This window comes from Gymnoscopelus microlampas (assembly GCF_963454915.1).
Source record: "Gymnoscopelus microlampas genome assembly, chromosome: 11".
Lineage (NCBI taxonomy): Eukaryota > Metazoa > Chordata > Actinopteri > Myctophiformes > Myctophidae > Gymnoscopelus > Gymnoscopelus microlampas.
Window position 1 is genome coordinate 35,557,744 of NC_139948.1, and position 20,968 is coordinate 35,578,711.

The 20,968-nt window shown below is 42.3% G+C and overlaps 1 protein-coding gene across 4 annotated transcripts in view; it reads left to right on the forward strand.

The window, feature by feature from the left end:
• Nucleotides 1–20,968, forward strand: part of mrtfbb (myocardin related transcription factor Bb) — a 47,313-nt gene that overhangs the window by 22,389 nt on the left and 3,956 nt on the right. For 2 of the 4 annotated variants that reach the window (XM_084073089.1, XM_084073087.1), the window contains 9 exons: nt 8,889–8,954; nt 11,852–11,907; nt 12,008–12,083; nt 12,871–13,032; nt 13,725–13,900; nt 15,524–15,661; nt 17,057–17,304; nt 17,974–18,124; nt 19,367–20,251. In XM_084073089.1, the coding sequence (XP_083929215.1) occupies nt 8,889–8,954; nt 11,852–11,907; nt 12,008–12,083; nt 12,871–13,032; nt 13,725–13,900; nt 15,524–15,661; nt 17,057–17,304; nt 17,974–18,124; nt 19,367–20,251 (1,958 nt within the window). Of the gene's footprint in view, nt 1–3,408; nt 3,670–8,888; nt 8,955–11,851; nt 11,908–12,007; nt 12,084–12,870; nt 13,033–13,724; nt 13,901–15,523; nt 15,662–17,056; nt 17,305–17,973; nt 18,125–19,366; nt 20,252–20,968 lie in introns of those variants that run through there. The other 2 variants (XM_084073090.1, XM_084073088.1) reach the window with 2 other exon arrangements.

A 20,968-nucleotide genomic window follows, 5' to 3' on the forward strand; every position in this document is an offset into this window, starting at 1 on the left:
CAAAACTATGGGTTACTTCCGTAACCCCGGTTTTGTAAGTTGCGAACGAGTTGTTCACAAAAACACCCTTCTTTTTTGCTTGGCAGAAGGAAGCTGGTGTGTAAAGAGAATGACTTCCGCTTGCCAGGTCTTTTTATGCCCTCGGGGGAGGGACCTTGGGAAGCGAGGGAAGGCCCACAGGGCCAAAAAGGGTTTTTGCCCTGAGGGAGCGAATGTGAAGCTTCTGTCATCGCGCCAGGGGGCGCTGTTTCCCATATGTGAACAACTCGTTCGCAACTTACAAAACCGGGGTTACGGAAGTAACCCATAGTTGTTATTGCCAATTGAGTGTCATGATCACAGAGCTTGCCAGATTCCAGTCAGGAATTGCTCCCCGGGCATATCAGTCTTAATAACGGGGTTTACTTTGTACACATCTGGTTGGCAGGCTGGCATTCACCAACAATGAGGCACAACAACATTTTGCCTAATCCCCAAATGGAGCAACCAGTAACATGGGGACAAACTAGGAGATCAGTGCTGTTCTGAGTGGCTTGCTTATTAAGGAAATATAAATGTAAGCATCAACAATGATGATCAAATCCCACACTTTTATGTATTAATTTATTTCAGCAAGGAGATTTTAAACATTCGTTAGTAATCCTCAATGTCACAATATACCACATGACAAGGCTGTACCTACTCATGCTAATTAAGTCAGTTTTCAATTCAAATCTAAACGCACCCATGTTTTGAATCTATTTGTTAACGGACAAAGTCATACAAAGCACCCTTTGAAGAGAGTAATAATCTTTGTCATGGCTTCATCTTGTCAGAGCTACTAAGTCAAGGGATTGAACACCTGCTCTTTATAGGAACATTGTTCTGTAAAAGCAGTGTTCCTGGACCATTGAAACACCTGGTATTTATTACAATTAGAGTCATTTCCTTTTAGCTCATTTCCCATCTAGTGATGAATGGTATTGTTGAGCAACTATTGTATCTATTAACAGTGAAGTCTTTCATGATGAGGCTCTGCCTTCGCTCATCTCTGTCCCTCCTTCACATTTCTTTCTTTTTCATCAAACTTGACATTGAACAGGGCCTCTTCTGAATAAATATTAGTCACAAATATGTTTGGTTTTTTTGCAAACAGATAAGATCGGAATGAAGATTGACTGCAGTGAATCAAAATGCCGTAGCATTATCACTGAATGAAAAATGAACCCTAAAAATCACAACACAAGAACTATACAGTTTATCACCAAAATGTGACACAGAGATAAACATTTGGTAACCCAGGGGACAGTAGTGTGTTTGTTTTGCATATTAGTAGTGACACAACATTTCAGAGAAGAATAAAAACAACACCTCACAGCCTTCTTTCTCACAGAGCTTTTCACACCCAGTACGATGACTAAATCACGGGCAGAATGAAAATGATGCGTATAGCTTGCGAGACTAGTTCAGGCAGATACTGTACACTGGAGAGGTTTACACGCATGTGCAGCTCTATGTGGGAGATGTACTGTATGTGACGTGTCAATCAGCTGATCAATTGGCGGTCTACTTAAACTCACCTGATTCATTGCACTTCCTCCTGTTGTCAGCCAAGACGGAAATAGCAAGACATGCCATCGCCGGTTTACTTCCCGTATCTGCGTGAAGTAGGTGGACGCCTTTTTAGGAGACCGGAAGCAGGTCTCATTAATTCCAATGGAGGAGTGAACGTGAACACAGCTTCTGAACAATTCTTTAGCCCCACGGTCACTGAACTAAATATTGGACCCGATCGCCACAAGCCACACAATATTCCCATGATTTCCACTCTAAAATGTTTTTTTTTCAGTGAGACAAGTCAAGAGAAAATCTACTTTATTATCAACCTTTCTTTGTCCCAGCAACACACTCTCGCGGGATCTGGCACCAGTAAACATAGGACGTTCACGAGATTTGGCGTCAGACGCCGGCGCCCACTTAGGAGACCATTTGTAGGATTTGTGTACCACATGGGTTTTCAGCTGGAGGTCAGTGGACCACTGGTGGTCCGTGAAAGTATTGCATGTGGTCCCTGACTATGCATTTAGATTAGGTGAAAGTGAAGATTTGTATTTTATTTTATCGACCACTTGTTGAGAAACAGTGCAGTACGTATAATGACGCGTCAATGTTATCAGTTACTGGGAAGTCTGAACTTCCACAGAAATGGGAGTTCTCAAGGGAATCTCAAGGGAAACTGAAAACTGTCACCATTATTAGGAAATGTGCTCATAATCAATCGCATGTGTCTGCTCGCTCATACATAAGTTGCAGTTAAGGACTTGATTTAATTCACCCCGAATTAACAAATTAAATTAGGCTCTTAACAGTCATTATTTAATTTCAAGCTTTTCCCCCCACACCACACCCATATCGCCCCTCCCAACTCAACAGTGGTCCCCAGGTTGATTCTTAGTCGGGGTGGTGGTCCCTGGTTCATAATCAGTTGAAAACCCCTGGTGTACCATGTTGCCTCTAGTGGCTCCAATTGGGATGGTGTATCTTCATAAATTAACCGTCTTTGTTGTCAGTGTTGCCACTGATGTTGTATGTGTTTTGTTTGCTCCTAGCACCACCAGTAGGCTCTGCTTTCCCTAAGTGTTCTGTTTCCCCTGGGGCAGGGGGTTTGTTGTAGATGTATATCTCTCTGCTCTAAAATGGTTGTCTGCTAATGTGCTGAGCAGGGAGTAATGAATAAGCAGAGCCTGGACGCCAAGATCAAATATAATATTCACACTTGTATTTACATTTTATAAATAAAAGGTTCTCAAGGCTATTATTGGTCTGTCTCAATCTATTCGTGAGTTATCTGACCGAACACATACTCAATACATAGTACATAATCAGTTTTGTGCTTTGTGAGGGCATGATGAAAGTGCCCTGGTTAAGTTTGTTGCATTATTGCAGGGGTCTTCAACAGGGGGTCCGGGACGGCTATGGGGGTCCTCAGAGTTACTACAGGGGGTCCGCCAAAATCTTTGAGTGATGGGGAACATTAGCCGAAAATGGCCGATCTACAAGCTCACAACGCCTCGCAGCTTAAAAAAAAAAAAGGTTAACTATTTGAAAATACACATAAGCATGAATTCAGCTATCTATGAAAAAGTAAATGTTTAATCTGCAACACAATTTTATACAATATGTAGAGGGGAGGGGGGGGGTCCCTGCTTCATATCTCTCTCAACTATGGGGTCCATGGCCTGAAAAAGACCCCTGCATTATTAACCTGGCCAAGCCGAGTGTTCAGACAGCAAAGCGCAGGGAACCAGCAAGCAAGGGTTAACGAGGGCAGACCTGTGTGTTCCCTCCTCCTCCTCCTCCTCCTGCTCCTGACGCTCGCTCGCTGAGCACGAAGTACGAGTGAGAGAGAGAGAGAGAGAGAGAGAGTGAGCACACACACTTTCTCCAACCAAGGCCAGCGGAGAGGAAGAGAGGGGAGGGACCACGCTCCACTTTCAGAACTCAGCTGTCGGTTTGGTTTTTTGCTCGTATAGCCGGAGCTTTTCCTCTCTCCCCCATAGTCCCTGTAAACTCTTTGGTTCTCTTACCGTCCTTATCATCAACCCATGGGACTGCAGACCTGGCCACGGAGAAAGCCACCACTGTCCTCTATGGCCTGCCTTGATGTGGAGGCCCCCACCATCTGTAGGGGTAAATTACAATCAGATGCGTTCTCTTTCTCCTCTTCCCTTTCTCTTCCTTCTTTTCTTACTCTCTCCCCCCCCCCTCTCTCTCTCTCTTTCCTCCTCTCTATCTCTATTTTGCTTCCAAACATTCGCTGTGAAATGTATTTAAATGTTTCAGTTATTTTGAATAAAAACTTCACTATAAAGTTAAAAAAAATATTTAAAAAAAAAGATAGTAGATGCTGCTATAGCCCTGATGGTGGGCTTTAGTGGTACAGCCTGAACCCCAGCAGGAAATGAGACAGGGTTCATGAAGCTCATCAGAGTGTGCATCATGCACAGCAGTAGTTCTCAAGCTTTTTCATGTCAAGGACCCCCAAAATGATATGTATTTGGCTGCGGACCCCCATCTCAAAATATTTTGTTCCAGGAACCTCCAGAGGCAAAGATTTTGGTTAAAAATGTTGGCCTTAAAATATATATATATATTCAAAGATTTGCTAAACTGATTTTTTTTAAATAGCAGATCTACAACCTCATAGTGCGGCACTCTGTGCCGCACTATGAGGTTGGTTGTATATCTGCTATTTTTGAATAGCACAAGTGTACAATAACGGTTAAAGTGGTTAAAATGATTGTGACGCTATATTAACTTATTTAGCTGGGGACCCCCTGGTACTCCGCCAAGGACCCCTTCGGGGTCCCCGGACCCCACTTTGAGAACCAATGATGTACAGGACACGAAGCTGTTATAGCTGATTAATGGTCAACTAAAGTTGTCTGAAAGAAGAGGGAGATGCTAGATGTTGGAGAGGATATTCTTGAGTTTATATTGTATATAACGTCGCTGTCGGGTGGAAACCTCATATGTCCAAAACTGTTGCTTTTCAGGATTCAAATAAAAAAATGGCAAAAGTAGCAGATCTATAAGCTCAAAACGTGTCGCTTCGCGCCGCGTTTAGAGCTTGTAGATCTGCTACCTTTGATGCTTTTGTGTGACGCTGTAGTGTGATCAAGTAGGGCATTGATTTACGAAAAAAAACACAAAGGGTTCGAATATGAAGATAAGAGGTTTCAGCCCGATAGCGACGATAAGCCGTGTTTATAACAGTGCTCTGTTGATGGATTATGGTTCGCTGCCACGTAATGTAAGCATGGTTTTGTCTCTGTAACCGTAATATATTGACATACAAAAACAAAGTGGAATCAAACAAAACAACTGACGTTGTTGTTGTATAATCCAGGTCAAGATTTGTATTTTCTTTATACGGTACTTCCTGATGACTTGCATCATCTGCCACTTCATCTCATCGAGACGGATTTATACTTTGTTGTGTTGCTGGCGTCATGCGCCGAAAATAGCTGATCTCCAAAGCTCACAACGCACGTACATCTGCTAGTATAAATTAAGCGAAAAAGTCTGCCAGGATCTCAACAGCCTAGGTTGCCTCTACTGTGCCTTTAAATAACAATCCAAGTTAAGGCTGGGTAATATACAGTATCCATATCCATATTATATGGATTTATGATATGCGACTAGATCTCATCTGGGATTTAGGATATTGTAATATTGTGATATGGCATAACTGTTTCCCTGGTTTTAAAGGCTGCATTACAGATAGAGTAATTTTCTGAACTTACTCAACTGTTCTAGCTGTTCTATTATTTGCATTTGCCCAGTTAGTTATATACAGTAGACATTATTGATACTGATATGTAAAAAAAACTATCATGTTAATACTTTATTTTGTGAAAGCACCAACGGTCATCCCAAATCATCACAAATCATGAATTTTGTCCATATCGCCCAGCCTTAATCCAAGTATTCCTCTTATGTACAGTAGAACTTGCATTATGTAATGGAAAACTCACTAAAGGTTTGTTTGATGGATGCTATGCACTGAGGTTTTGGGGTTGTTCTGTACATTAGTTCCTACTACAGAAAAAGTGCATACTGTGGTTTCCTCAAGGCAATACCACTTGTCCCTTAATATAAATAGAGTTTTTTTTTAAAGTTACACTTACATCAGGTAATCACGTCATGCTAGCTATAAAAGGGTAATTTGTCTATCCTCATTGGCTAACTTGTGGTTTGAAATGATGCAGGGCTCATTTGAAAGGCTTGGCAAATTAAAGTAAAAAAAGGCTAAGAAATACATCTCAGACATGTGTTTATCCATTAGCGGTCATGGTTTGCAGTGTATGACTAGTAACGCCTTATAGGAAAATGCATGCAAATTATGATACACTAACAGTTATATAATAATATATACAGTATATTTTTGCTGATCAACTGTATAGACTTGAATGTGACAAGGTTCGCAGTGTCTCTGTAAAGAGTTGCCTCATTTTCCTTGGAACAACGGGCCTGTATTTAAAAACTCTGTTATTTATAACCTTAATGTCAACAGAGACTAATGTCAGACTGTTTCTAAAACAACTCCACTTTTTTTTCCCCGGGGCATGAGGAATCTATATCCATAACAAAGCTTTTTTTTCTTTTCTTGTATCTATATCGAGTGCTTGTTGAAAATCTCCATCCTAGATATCTGAGGAGAGACCTCAAGTCTAGAGATGATTTTGTTGAGAGGAGTGGGTCTGAGATTAAAGATTACATCAGAAGACAGGGATTTCACTAAAGCCTTACGCTACCTCTGTTTATGCTCTGCCGGTGGAGCAGGAGAGTGGAGCCACTTTGCATCACAGAGGGGTCAGCCAGGGTTCACCCCGTAACAACAGGATTGACATCAGCCTTAGCATACGGGAGAGAAGGACCTCGGGTGTGAAGTGTACTGCCGTACCCATGTTCCATTACACTGCACTTTGACGCCGGAAGGCATCTCTATGATGGATGACTATTGATATACGCAGCATTGTATTCATAAATCTCACACACATTCCTCCAGAGTCTGAGGTGGATAGGAACATTGAAACCAAACGGTGATATGTTCTTGTCGTCTTATAATCTTATAAGAATGATCTATCTATAGGCCAGTGGTTCTCAAACTTTTTTCATGTCAAGGATCCCCAAAATGATATGTGTTTGACCACGGACCCCCATCTCAAAATATTTTTGTTCCAGGGACCCCCAGAAGCAAAGATGTTGAGTTACAAATGTTGGCTTTAAAAAAAAAATATATATATTTAAAGATTTGCTAACATTTTCACGATTCTTCTAAAATAGCAGCTATGAGCTTGTATCTGCTATTTTTGAATAGCCAAGGTATAAAATAATGGTAAAAGTGGTTAAAATGATTGTGACGCTACATTAACTTATTTAACTGGGGTACCCCGCCAAGGACCCCTGGGGGTCCCTGGACCCCACTTTGAGAACCAATGCTATAGGCTGTCCAGTTCCCCCCCTGGCCTGGACATGTATTTAATAGGAAGCAGGGGGGTGGGCAGGCACAGTGTGTTCTGTGCCCCCAGAGTTGAGGGCCACTTAATGCTTCGGAGGCTGTGAGAGCAGACTGGGCTCTCCCACACTGCGTCTCAGCAGCTCCTTGGGTCCGCATTCTCTTGCCCACCAGTGGGAGCACATGAATGTCCCCTCTGCCTAGTGAACGGCTTTAGATCCCAGTCCCCCCACCCCCCCACGCCCCACCCCACACCCCCTAACTGCCCCCAGATTTCATGGTTCCCAGGCCTTGTTCTCACAGCTGCCCAGTTTATTTTTGCTGGAGTGAGTCACTCACAGGCCTGATCAGACGCAGTGCCTTTCCCCGGAGAGTTGAGCAGGTCTGTGTGTATCTACATGTACTGTATGCGCGCATTTTGTGTGAGTGTGTGCATGCAGTCGCACACATTTCTGTGTGTTTGCATGCGCATGTGTGTGTGTGTGTGTTCACTGTTCCTTCAGAGCCAGCGAGGAGAGCTCGCTAAAGCAGGCTTCACTAAGAACACAACATGGGGCTGACGATACGGGCCTCATGTTCCCTCACACCACAGTCTCCATCACATGTTTGTCATCATCACCCATCACCTTCTGCTTTTCTTTTCTTTTCTTTTTTTGTGCGGCAGTGTGATTCTACTGAAACAACATGTCCACACTTTATTTAGTATAATTAACCACATGAAGGCCCCCAAGCATTCCTATTCTGGGGGGGGGTGATATCATTTGTCCGAAAATAGCAGACCTACACGCTCACAACGCATCACAACAGGTTGTGAGCTTGTAGATTGGCTAGTTAGTTTCAACGAAGAGACTTGATGTTGATGGAAAAAAGGAGCGTATCTAGTATAGAGCCCTGGGGGACCCCGGTCATATATATAGGGTTTAAGTGGTTAAAATCACATGAGCACATCTAGCTGTGTTGGACTGTCGACAATGCGTGACATATTTCACCTCTGTATTGAAAGCTCTCTGGTCTGGTATCAGTAGACCTGGGGCTGATTTATACTTTGAGGTGTGGCTGCATCGCTCACCAAAAATAGCTGACTTTCAACTGAGAAACACGCCGCAGCCATGATGATGTATCAACTGGGCTTGTATCTGTTCAAAGCGAGACTTAAGCATTTCATTTTTTATCAGAGTGCACTTCAAAATAAATGAAACACGTCTCACTCACACCATTCGTGGATCACATCATTGCCAACTCCAGCAACGTTCATTTTTACAATTACAGTACAAGTTTAGTTTAGTTTATTTGCACACAAACAGAAAAATGATTACATAAAGTATTAGAAGTGGGCTTATATGAAGACCTCTCTAGTCCCCTGTTGCGTTAAATGAACACTGAGGATTTTACTTTATATGTGTACTTCTGCTTGACACAGTTTTGACTGTTTGCTATCTAAAGTTGGAACAGAGCAGAGGCTGCTGTGTTTGCCCTCACCGGTCCGTGCATTTGCATCTCTCAATTTGATATTGGCTTATCGTTGCTATTCCAGCCAGCTGGAATAGCTGAACTGTTGTAAAAGGTGCGATATTCTTCTTAAAAAGCCCTTGTTTAAAAACATCCAGGAAGTGAATAGGATGCACTGGATGTGGCAGCGAGCAAAGTTTCCTGTCGCGCCACTGGGAGAACGCGTTGATGGAGACATAATTACTTTTGTTATGATATAGTGAAGACGGGTTTCAGCACTGACGCGTGTGTGTGTGTGTGTGTGTGTGTGTGTGTGTGTGTGTGTGTGTGTGTGTGTGTGTGTGTGTGTGTGTGTGTGTGTGTGTGTGTGTGTGTGTGTGTGTGTGTGTGTGTGTGTGTGTGTGTGTGTGTGTGTGTGTGTGTGTGTACACTCCCACAGTGCTCCAGCTCCGCTTGCAGCAGAGGCGAACCAGAGAGCAGCTTGTGGACCAGGGGATCATGCCACGTGAGTATGGGCGTTGCTGCACCACACTCCATTTATCTCATCCACCATATTGTCACTGTCGGGCAGAAACCTTGTTCGACCTTTTTATGTTTTTTGTAAATGAATGCCCTACCTCATCATATAAGAGTGTCACACAAAAGTAGTGGAAATAGTTGTTGTGAGCTTGTAGATCGGCTATTTTCACTATTTTACTTTTTGGTTTACTATAGTAAAAAGGAACGGTTTAGGACATGCACGTTTTCCACCCGACAGCAACAATATACTCGGAGCCAGGCTAAATGACACAGTACAATCCTTGGTGTTCCTTTAAAGTCTTGCTGTGTAACCTTTTTAAATAAATAAATACAAAGTTAAAACATTTTTATATCATTTTCCACTGGCATATTCTTCCACAATAACCATTTAACGTAACTGTGTTGTGTGAACATTTCTCTAAACGCTATTCTTAGCTGTGAGAGTCTGCTGGTGTCTGCCCCCTACACTACTCCCACCAAAATGATGCAGGCAATCACAGGAAGTGCTTTGGAACCGGAAATGTGTTTCTTTTTTATCTTTTATTTATTATTATTTTTAAATCTGGAAATGTATCAATAGCGAAGCCAGATGCTGTAATGACACTCCCAGAGGTGTCGCCAAAAACACTCCAAAAAGCAAAGCTACACAGTATGACTAACTCTCAAGTGTACAAATTTAACCAAATGGAACCGTAAGGGTCCAATGATCTGGGTTACAAATGGATAAATTAACATTATTAATTGCACTGTGCAATTGGGACCAAGGAAAATTGCTGCGTTTCTAGTAGTATAACTTCCTCGTTGAATAATGGTTGCACTATTATGCTCGTATTTGGCTCCTTGCTATCTTGAGAACCGTCTGAGGGTGGGATGAAATATATCCTCTGCTCATGTCGTAATCGAGCCACCCTCTCCCACAGCCTCTGGATGATCTTTGGAAAGTGAATGACTTAAATGTCTTAAGGCTTAGTTAGGCTGTTAGATAAGCAAATAGCACACCAGCAGTGTGCTATCAGAGTGCAGTCACAGTTATAACAACATTTGCTCTTCGTGTCTGCACAGTGGAGAAAACTCTGTACCCATGCAGAGTCAGCTTCAGGGATATAGAACATCTTGTATAAAAGCCCCATTTGCGCCCCCCAGAGGATGTAAGTAAGTAGGCTTGAGAAGCAATGGTACCAGGAGGTCAGGAGCCTTATCCCCTGTTTCTGTAGCATGAGGCGGCTTGATGTACAATACACCCCCTGGACATGACGCTACTATGTCGCAGGGACTTACCTCCAGTACAACAACCCTTGATCCTGAGTGTCAAGCAGGGAAGCTATGGGTACCATTTTTATAGTCTTTGGTGTGACCCGACCGGGGATTGAACCCCCGACCTCCGAATCTCAAGGCAGGCTAACCACAAGGCCACTGAACTGCAACACATCCCTAGAGGATATATACGCATCTTAAAACCAACCGGAGTGGTTTGAACGGACCAACGGTTGTCAGGCAAAAACAATATTATTAGTGGCATGTATTGTGCAATCATGTCATGGGGTCACTCAAATGGTTAGGATTCATCCTCCGGGGAACATGAATGTGCAATCCTATGAAACTCACTGCCTTAGCCCTGCCGAACCGAACTGAAGTCGGCTGTTCTGCTGTAGTATGCAGCTACCTTAAGTGCTTAAGAACTGTATTCCAGCGAGGCCTTGAGCTCGTCTCTGGCTCCACACAGCCAACATGAGTCAGCGACTGGGCCTGCAGTGGAGGTCAGTCACCTCCTCTGCGGTTTGGAGGCCCCCAACCGCAGAGGAGGTGCTTCAATAGTTAATGTTAATGTTAATGTAATGTTTGTATGTAATAACCTAATGAAAAATGCAACCATGTAACAGTTTGGTCCTTGATCCCGATCTTTTAAGTGAACTTTGGTGTAAAAGGCACCTAAAGCTGTCAAATAATTGCAGTGGAGTAAAAAGTACAATATTTTCATACGACATGTAGTGGAGTAGAAGTATAAAGTGTTGAAAAAAGTAAAAGTTCCTCAAAATTGTACTTTAAGTACAGTACTTGGGTAAATGTAGTTAGTTACTTTCCACCACTGATTGGAACCTCCCAAGCCACTCTCCACTGAAGCGCTCTGCCTCTCCCACACTTATAGGCTTATGGTAGGTATGCAACAGGGTTTGGGTGACTAGCAGGAATGTTTTCCTTGCGCCGCTGACACACTCCACAGAGCTACCCCCCCTAGGCTGTGTGTGCTTAAAGCAAACAGTGCCTGTCATAGCTGAGGTGACTAATCGGTGAACCAGTCCTTGTCACAAGCAGGGTGAATGTATCTGCTAGATCAAAGATCAATCTCTGCTTGGGTCTCACTACTTGAATGACTGAAGCAGACACATCCTGTTCCTATGAGTTGGATGCTGCTCTATTAAATACACCCCCTTCTGCTTGAATAATTTGAGGAAGTTACGTGTTCAGCAACTTGTCACACCAGCTACATAATGAACAGATAGATCCCAAAATAAACACCAAGTACAGATAACAATTTGGTGTGTTCGGTTTCTTACTTTCTTCATACTTTCTATGTTTTTTTCATAAACTAATGCCCTATTTCATAGTTTGTCTCATGTCACAAAGTAGAAAAAATAGCCAAACTAAAAGCTCACAATGCCTTGCAGTGATATCACATCTTTCCAAAAAGTTTTGAGCATGTTCATCTATGCCCCAAAAATATATACACCAGGTTGAAAGTGGTTAAAGTCTGCCTGTGTTTTATAAATATTTAACCAATGAAAAGTACAGTATTAACAAGAGCTTATGACTAAATAATAACTACATTGCATCCACTGGAACACATAGACACTTATGCATATTTCTCATTTGTCTTAACCACAGCTCTGAAAACCCCTGCTGCCTTTCACGAGCAGATACGTAGCCTAGAGAGAGCCAGGGTAAGACCTCAACCACTCATTTTGCTTACAATGTAGTCGACCAGACTATATTCTTTTACAACTATGCCAACTAAACATTTAATCCTTTTTTTTTTTGCAGACCGGGAATTTCTTGAAGCACAAAATCTGCAGCAGGCCTGAACGCTCTGAGCTTGTTCGTATGCACATCCTGCAAGGTGATAATCATAATCATTCTTATTTGACAATAGCTTTTATGTACAGGTCAGGGGCAAGCAGGCGCATTTTCCTTTTCACTTTCAAACACGTTTGGGTTCATTTTAACGTCTACTCAGGCTTTTGTGAGCACCGCAGACAGTTTTTAAGTTGCTTGATTCAGTATATAGATACTTGATATTCATTTTATCAGACGTTTATTTACAAAAAAAATATTGTAACTTCAAACTCCATTTTAAACATGTTACATCCATTGAAAACACCCGTCGTTGTTTCTGGCGACTGATATTGTCCTTCTAATATGTGAGTTGAAATGACTTGAAATTTTTGAAAAACAATTATAAAACATTTATGGCAAAATTAGAATGGAGTTACAATGGGTTTGTATAGGAAGGGGGCGTGTCTGATAAAATGAATATCAAATATATAAATACTGAATGAAGCAACTTAAAAACTGTCCAGGGTCCTCACAAAAGCCTGAGCAGACGTTATAATGACGCAAACATGTCTGAAAGTGAAAAATATCCCTTTAAGATTTATACTTAGTACCGAAAATAGCCAATGTTGAGTTTGTAGATCCTCTATTTCCGAAGCGCGGCATCATGTGCGACCATCTATTACTCAGCTCCGTTAATGAGCAGGGGAAGAGATGTCCTGATAGTTGTGTTTGGTTTTGACGCAGCTTTGTGAGGTCTGACTGAGTCTCTACGTGAGTCACAGTGAGAAAGCTGACTGTGGCATTACCGCTGCTGCTGCTGGCTGATGATCCCATGATGTGTGTTTTATCAGAGACCCAGGCAGTAGCCTCGCTGCAGGCCACTCAGATGAAGCTGAAGAGGGCCAGGCTGACTGATGACCTCAATGAGAAGATTGCACAGCGGCCTGGTCCCATGGAACTGGTTGTAAAGAACATTCTGCCTGTGGACACTGGCGTCAAGGAAGCCGTCATTGGTAGATAACCTTTGACATTTTTAAATATTTTTAGCCATGAGTCACTCTCAGTATTGGTAAAAAAATCTGCATATTCTTTTCTGTGATTGACAATTTACTGACACTATCTGAATAGCACTGATGCTCTAAGCAAGTTAAAACGAATACAAGATGCACAACATTGTAGTCAGTCATTCAGAATCAGTTTTATTTTCACATGACAGGTTTACAGGTGTAAATCAGCGGGTTTTCAGGAAAGAAAGGATGGGACAGAAGAGAGGGAGAGAAAGGAGAAAAAGAAAACCTGTCAAAGAAAAATCAAAGATATCTACTCATATTATACACATAGTAGGTGTGTACATGAGGTTAGACATAAGGTGCAAAGAGTGGCAACACGTTAGTAGGTCCACATAGCAGCAGGTACATGAGGTTAGACGTAAGGTGCAAAACGTAGCGGCACAAAAGCAGGTCCACATAACAAGGTATAGTCCGCATACGGCGATCGACATGGTAGATCCACATAGTATCTACATGTACACATATCTAAATTAAGATTCCATCAAGTCAAAGAAGGAAAAACTTTCATTTTCTTACTAATACTCTTAGTATTAGTGTTACTCTGTATTCTTACTAGTACTGTTTCATCATCCGAACTTAAAAGATAAAATCTAGTTATTCTATTTGATCTAATGGTTTGCATAACTCTGCTGTAGACAGCAAGGAGACGAAGACGCTGGATGTGTACAACTTTGACGAGGACAGCAGTGACGCCTTGTCTCCGGAGCGGCCCGCTAGCCAGGAATCCCAGAGCTCTGTCTGTACGCCCCCGAGGGAGCTCAGGATGCCTGAGCCCCCTTCCATTTCCCCTGGTGTAAACTCCACTGTAAAGGTGGGTCTCACTGACACGCCCCCTTCCACTTCCCCTGGTGTCAGTGGTGGAAAAAGCACTAAAATGTTTTACTTAAGTAAAAGTATCAATACTGCAATGTAGAAATACTCTGTTACAAGTAAATGTCCGGAATTCAAAATGTACTTGAGTAAAATAACAAAAGTATTGTATTTGATATCAAAATATAGTACAAAAGTAAAACTCATTGTGCATAATGTCCCATTTCACAAGTTCAAAATGTATAAAAAATCTTCAAATGGTGGAAATACATATAGGGCTGAAGTGGTTAGTGTGTTTTGTGATAATAATCAAAGTCTATAAAGTTACTAGTAACTAAAGTTTTCAAATAGATGTAGTGGAGTAAAAGTACAATATTTGCCTCTGAGATGTAGTGAAGTAGAAGTAAAAGTACTAAAAATTGGAAATACTCCAGTAAAGTACAGTACTTAACACATCGGGTGCCGAACACGGTCTGAACCGTGTGTTTACATAGTGGCGCTTCCGCCGCTTCGGTGCCGAACACGGTCTGAACCGTGAGTTTAGCCTTTTTGTTTTTTTCGTTTTTCTCCGCGCGGGCGGGGCTAGAGCAGCTCTGGGAGCACCCATTGTAATCCTGCGAAGGAAGTGCCAGATCGCTCACCGGAAACACATTTTTTTCCCCATCCGCTTCCTGTCTATTTCCTACTTTGAAACGCCTATATCTCCGAATCTGTTTCCTGTGGGGAAAACCGGTCATGCGCGATGCGCGATCCCCCCCCGTTGTAACTCGCGGAGGGAAATGTTATGGTTCCAGGCTGTAGCCAGACTCATGGCACAACATGAATGGATGCTTTTTTTTTGCGTGGATTTGCTTGTAACGCACGCGGAAGCTTTAAACAGCAAAGCGCAGTCAATGGGGAGAATGCTGGCACCCACGGTAAGTTGTTATGAAAAAATGCTGGCACCCGATGTGTTAAGTAAATGTACTTAGTTACTTTACACCCCTATCACTGAGATCAACCTACCATTCCTTTTGCAGTTTTCTGCTAAAGGAGCGGATATAGCTTTGCGCCATCAAGCAGACGGAAACCGCGGCGGAAACGAAAAACGTGCTCCTCCAAAATGATTACCTTCGCAAAAAATAATTAGTAATTCAATGAATCCGCCAAGTTTCTCCCAAGTACTTCTTGGAATACTTTGTTTGGTACAGTATATCCATCTTTTATTACAACGCCTAGTGACTGGCGCAACTACACTAGCTACTCGATTTAACATTCAGGTGAGGGGACAAAAACAAAGAGCTTGTATATCTGCTATTTTCAGATATCCATTTGGTCCATTTGTTTTAATTTGTATCCTATACACTCTGGGGCTCAGAGATATGGGGCTCAGTGGTCTAAAAGATACCAAACTGAGGGTCATTCAAATAAAACAGTTCACAAATCACTGTTATTACAATACAGTATGTTTTATTTATTATTTCATTTGAGTTACAGGAACAGTTCTTGGCCCTTCTATTTTGTTCATTTAAAAAAAATGGTTTGGGGTCTTTAGATATGTGATCAAAAAGCTTGTTGTTTCAGTAAATCATATTTTCTACTCCTGTTTGGGACAATGGATCATGTGGTGTCTGTGTTGCTGTAGCAGTCGCCACCCACCTCCCAGTCCACTTCAGATGTATTCAACATCACCAAGGAGCAGCAGAGCACCTGTGTGACAACCACAGCTCAACCCAACCCCACTGTGGTTACCACCACTACACCAGGGCCTGTTCTTATAAAGGTGAACTTTGAATAATTACAGTTTTTCTTTGGTGCAGAATCATTTCCACGATACTTTCAAGTTTGAAAACAAAATACTCTTATATGAATCTTTTCTCAACACAATTTATAACCAGAAAACATGGTAGTGTATTTGACTCATTAGAGATCTATCGGTTGTGTGTTTTCTTTATACTTCCATTGCAAAAGAAATGAGAGATAAGACACTGGAGCTGTGTTGTGTCATACCGAATGGTCCATCAGTTTAGGGGTGAGTCAACTCAGTATCCAGCCTTATCCAGCCGTATCCAGTGCAGTTCAAAGAACGACTAAGTTTAAAGGAGTTTCTCAAATCCAGGGGCTTAAAGCTGCCAGCCGCATTTAGTCTTCAATTAGAGTCAAATGACAGACTGGGCCTCCATGATCAGGCTGTGTAAAATGTAAGCCAAAAATCAAAAGGAAGGGAGTAAAGCAATAACTTGTGCATTTATCATAATCCTGTTACCCTCAGAGCATATGGCAAACTCTCTCACTCCCTTCTTGGTGAAGGAAGGGGGGTGGGGGATCAGGGCGCAACACATTTGTGGCTATGTGCTTGCATAAACCCACTTGAATGGATGTTTTCGTGGCTTGAACCTGCGTTTCATGTGCCAAGCCATTTTCATGTGTATCCTGTAATTCGAGGTTGCGGAACAATAACCACATCATGTCCATTTCCATTCCCTATTTCCACATCCTGTCTTTCTCCGCTGGGCGTTAAAACAATGTCCCACCTATTCCCGTCAAATGATGAAAGAGCAGAATCTCAGCTGCAGGTCTCACTGTGTGCTGTGTGGCCGTCCATTTTGTACAGCGATGTCTGGAAAGCTCCGTCTTGAAGTCAGTCAGGATGTTCTCCTACGCCAGTGGTGCCCACCTTTTGTGCCCAAGGCACGCCAAAGGGCAAGACAAACATGTACTCATAGCGAATATAGTTGATCTACAAGCTCACAGCGTGTCACCGTTATGATGCGTTGTGAGCTTGTAGATGTGCTATTTTAGCATTTTTTTTAACATTTGTGTTGTGTAAATAAATGTAATAATTAAAAGGTTTTTCCTATAATGACAAGCCCAAAATAGCCAGGTTAGAATATATATTTTTTAACCCATTGAGACCTGAAGCCGATTCTACATGTCTCCTAAATCTCAACAGTATTCTGAAAAACGTATGTTTCTATATCAGTGGTGCTCAATCTTTTTCATGTCAAGGACCCCAAATATTATATGTATTTGGCCGCGGACCCTCATCAAAATATTTTGTTCCAGGGACCCCCCAGAAGCAAAGATTTTAGTTAAAAATGTTCGCTTTAAAAATATATATATTTCAAAGATTTGCACACATTTTCACGAAAATTAAAAAAAAAGATTTGCTCCACAGCAAAGCCAGCCCAAGACACCCAGTGACAAAAACCGCAGCAAAAAGAGCAAAGAGCCCAAACCGCGGGTGAAGAAACTCAAGTACCATCAATATATCCCCCCTGACCAGAAGCAGGAGCTCAGTGAGATGCCCATGGACTCTGCCTACGCCTGCCTCTTGCAACAGCAACAACAGTTCCTGCAGCTGCAGATCCTGAGCCAACAGCAGCAGCACTTCAGCTACCAGGCCATCCTGCCCGCTCCATTGAAGTAAGTACAGTATTCTTGGGGGGGGGGGCATTCACTGAAAATAGCAGTTGTGAGCTTGTGGATCGGCAACTTTCGGTGAAGTTTTGCTGTAGACCAGGGGTCTTCAACGTTTTCAGGCCAAGGACCCCCTAGCTGAGAGAGAGATGAAACAGGGACCCCCTCTATATCGTATAAAATTGTGTTTCAGATTTTTTTTTTAAATGATTTCCTTGGTCTGCTTTTTTTCCCTCTACACCTATAGCCTCTTTGCCAAAAAATAGCCGATCTACAAGCTCACAACGTTGTAGATCTGCTATGTTTGCCTGAAGTTCTCCTCAGAAAAGAGATGCTAGGGTTCAAGTGGTTACGGTAAAATAAAAAATCATAACTCTGAGGACCCCCTAGGGTTTCCCGGACCCCCTGTTGAAGACCACTGCTGTAGACTAACTAAGTATTAGATTAGTAGGTATAGAGGGTGTAAGTGGTTAAGTATTTTTTTTCTTCATCAATCCTGATTAAATCCTTACGTCTTGGTTGAAGTGAGGTCATTTTTCTTTTTGCATTTTCCACCACATCTGTTTTCCGTCCACATGTTCCTTTCTTTTGATTAGGAAACATGCACAGCCACATGCTGTAAAAGATTGTCTCTCATCTCCGCTCCCTAATTCTTCTTGTCTGTTTTTATGACAGATCAGGCACCGACAGTCAGAACAGCTGTCCCCAAGTGGCTCTGAATGGAAATGGCCTTTCCACATCGCATGTGATTTCCCTGCCCGGTGTCGCTCCAGTGCGACCCAACGGCAAGCCAGATCATTTACCCGCCAATCTGGAAGAGATGAAGGTTAGCCCCTTGCTGCTGTCTGCTATTAGCTGGCCCATACTTTTAACCCATTAAGACCTGGAACTGTGTCATTTTTAGATTTGAGCTAAAAAGCATTATTTTACACTTTGGGCTATTCAAAAATAGCAGATCTACAAGCTCGTAGCGCGGCACCGAGTGCCGCGTTACGAGCTTGTAGATCTGCTATTTTTGAAAATTCGTGAAAATGTGTGCACATCTTGGAATATATATATTTTTAAAGCGAACATTTTTAACTCAAATCTTTGCTTCTGGGGGGTCCCTGGAACAAAATATTTTGAAGGGGGTCAACGGCCAAAATACATATAATTTTGGGGGTCCTTGACATGAAAAAGATTGAGCACCACTGATATAGAAACATACGTTTTTCAGAATACTGTTGAGATTTAGGAGACATGTAGAATCGGCTTCAGGTCTCAATGGGTTAATACATGCCTTTTAACCCTTGCGTCCCTATTTTGGTCATGTCATAATAGGCAAACATTTTGCAAAGATATGTGAACATTCGCCAAAAATAGTGAAATTTATAGCGAGTAGAATAAAATATATGAGCTCAGAACACGTTGCAATGCAAGCTTGTAGATCGGCTATTTTTAGCAAAGAAAAAAAAGGATACTATAAAAAGTATAGACGTATACATAGTGTAGAAGTATATAAAAAGTAGGACTCCGGTCAACTGAAGTATATACAGTTAAGTGGTTAAAAGTGGTTAATTTTCAATACTTTTACTTCTACTCCACTACATCTCAGATGCAAATGTTATACTTTTACTCCACTACAATTATTTGAAAACTTTAGTCACTTCCGGGAGTTACTTTGTAGATTTAGATTATTATTATTACAAAACATACATAACCCGCTACTTCAGCCCTATATTCATTTCGGCCATATACGAAAATAGCCGATCTACAAGCTCACATTGCGCCGCGATGCGACGCATTGTGAGCTTGTAGATCTGCTATTTTCAGAAGATTTTTAATACATTTCATACATTTGAAAACTTGTGAAATTTGACATTCTGGATAATGAGTACTTTCTACTTTTGGTACTTAAAGTAAATTTTGATAACAATACTTTTGTACTTTTACTCAAGTAAATTTTGATTACCGGACTTTTACTATTAGTATTTCTACATTGCATTATTGATACTCTTACTTACTACAAAAAATATATATACATTTTCCACCACTGTTTATAACATGTTATCCCTGCCCCCCCCCACAGGTTGCTGAGCTGAAATTGGAGCTGAAACGCAGAGGCCTGCCTGTGTCTGGCACCAAGACCGATCTGATAGAGAGGCTCAAGTCTTATCAGGAGAACTGTAACATCCCGCCTGCCAATGCCACGGACATGACAGCCACCACAGTGGCCCCGCAGTCTGAGAACACAAACTCAAGTCCCCCCGTTTCCCCCGTAGCCTCCAAGGTGTCTTCCGGCCCAGGCATTGAGGAGAGTGGCATCACGGCAGGCAGTCCGTCCCCAGCCACGTCCAGGAGCTCCCCACAAAGACCTCCGCGAGAGGAGGAGAGCCCCGCAGAGAGCAGGCCCTCTGAGAAGGACAAGCGCTTGCACGAGAAGGAACTTCAGATCGAGGAGTTGAGGCGGAAGCTGGAGCAGGAGCAGAGGCTGGTGGAGGAACTGAGGATGCAACTGGAGGTGGAAAAAAGGAACCAGCAAGGAGAGTCTCCACCTCGGCCTAGCCCTCCTCCTAATCCCATCCAGGTCAAAGTGGAAAACGAGTCTCCCCCGAACTGCACGGGACCCTGTAGTCCTCCTGGTCGGCCCGTGGTTATCAAACAGGACCCAGATCAGAGCCAGTTAGCACCACCCACGCATCAGTTCATGATCAGCCACCAACAGGTGAATAAGGCCCTCGCCGGGCAGCCTGAACCTCAGCTTGCGGACCACCAGCCTGGGACTCAGCTCCTCGCTGCCGCAGCAGCAGCAGCAGTCACCATACAGCTCCCAGACAGTAGTATTGAATTACAGCCTTCTGTTAGCAGTGCAATCCCAGAGGTCAGCCAGAGCCCTGGATCGGGGCTACAGAAACCAGAGGCCTCCACAGCAGTGCAGAAACATTGCACCGCTCACACACAGCCCGTGACACAGGTAAAAAAAAAAGGACATCACATTTTCAGGCTATATAAAGTGCTTTAACCCATTCAATCCGGAAAACGCATCTCTGTCATTTTAGATTTCTTTGGCTGTTCAAAAACAGCAGATATACAAGCTCTATGAGCTTGTAGATCTGCTGTTTTTGAAAAATCTTGAACATTTGTGCAAATCTTTGAAATATATTTTTTAAAGCGAACATTTGTTCGCTTTGAACATTTGTATTTTGCAAATGTTTGCTTTAAGAAATGTATATTCAAAAATGTGCACAAATTTACATTTTTCAAAAATAGCCAAAGAAAATGACGGTCTTAATGGGTTAAGCAGCTAATGTTTATATTTTTTGTAGTTGAATGAGCTATATCTTTTCATTTTTCTTTTTATTCTGCAGCCAAACTTGAATTAATGGCTTCATGTGAATCTTCAGGGAATTCAGTGTAGCATTAAGGAGCGCAATGTAACAACACCCTGCCACGCTTTGCTGTGGGCAATCAACAGGGCGTTGTTATCGCACCTGTTTCGAGTGTGAACAACATAACTTCAAAATGGGTGTGGCCCCATTTTTAATAACCTGGCCCCAAAAGATTTTGACTTGTAAGGGTGAAATGTCAAGGTCAGAAACAAGGTCAAGGTCAAAAATAATGGACAGATTTTCAATGATCTGCAGGCTGCCATGAAAAGATTCATAACTTTTCACGTCACAATCAATATCAC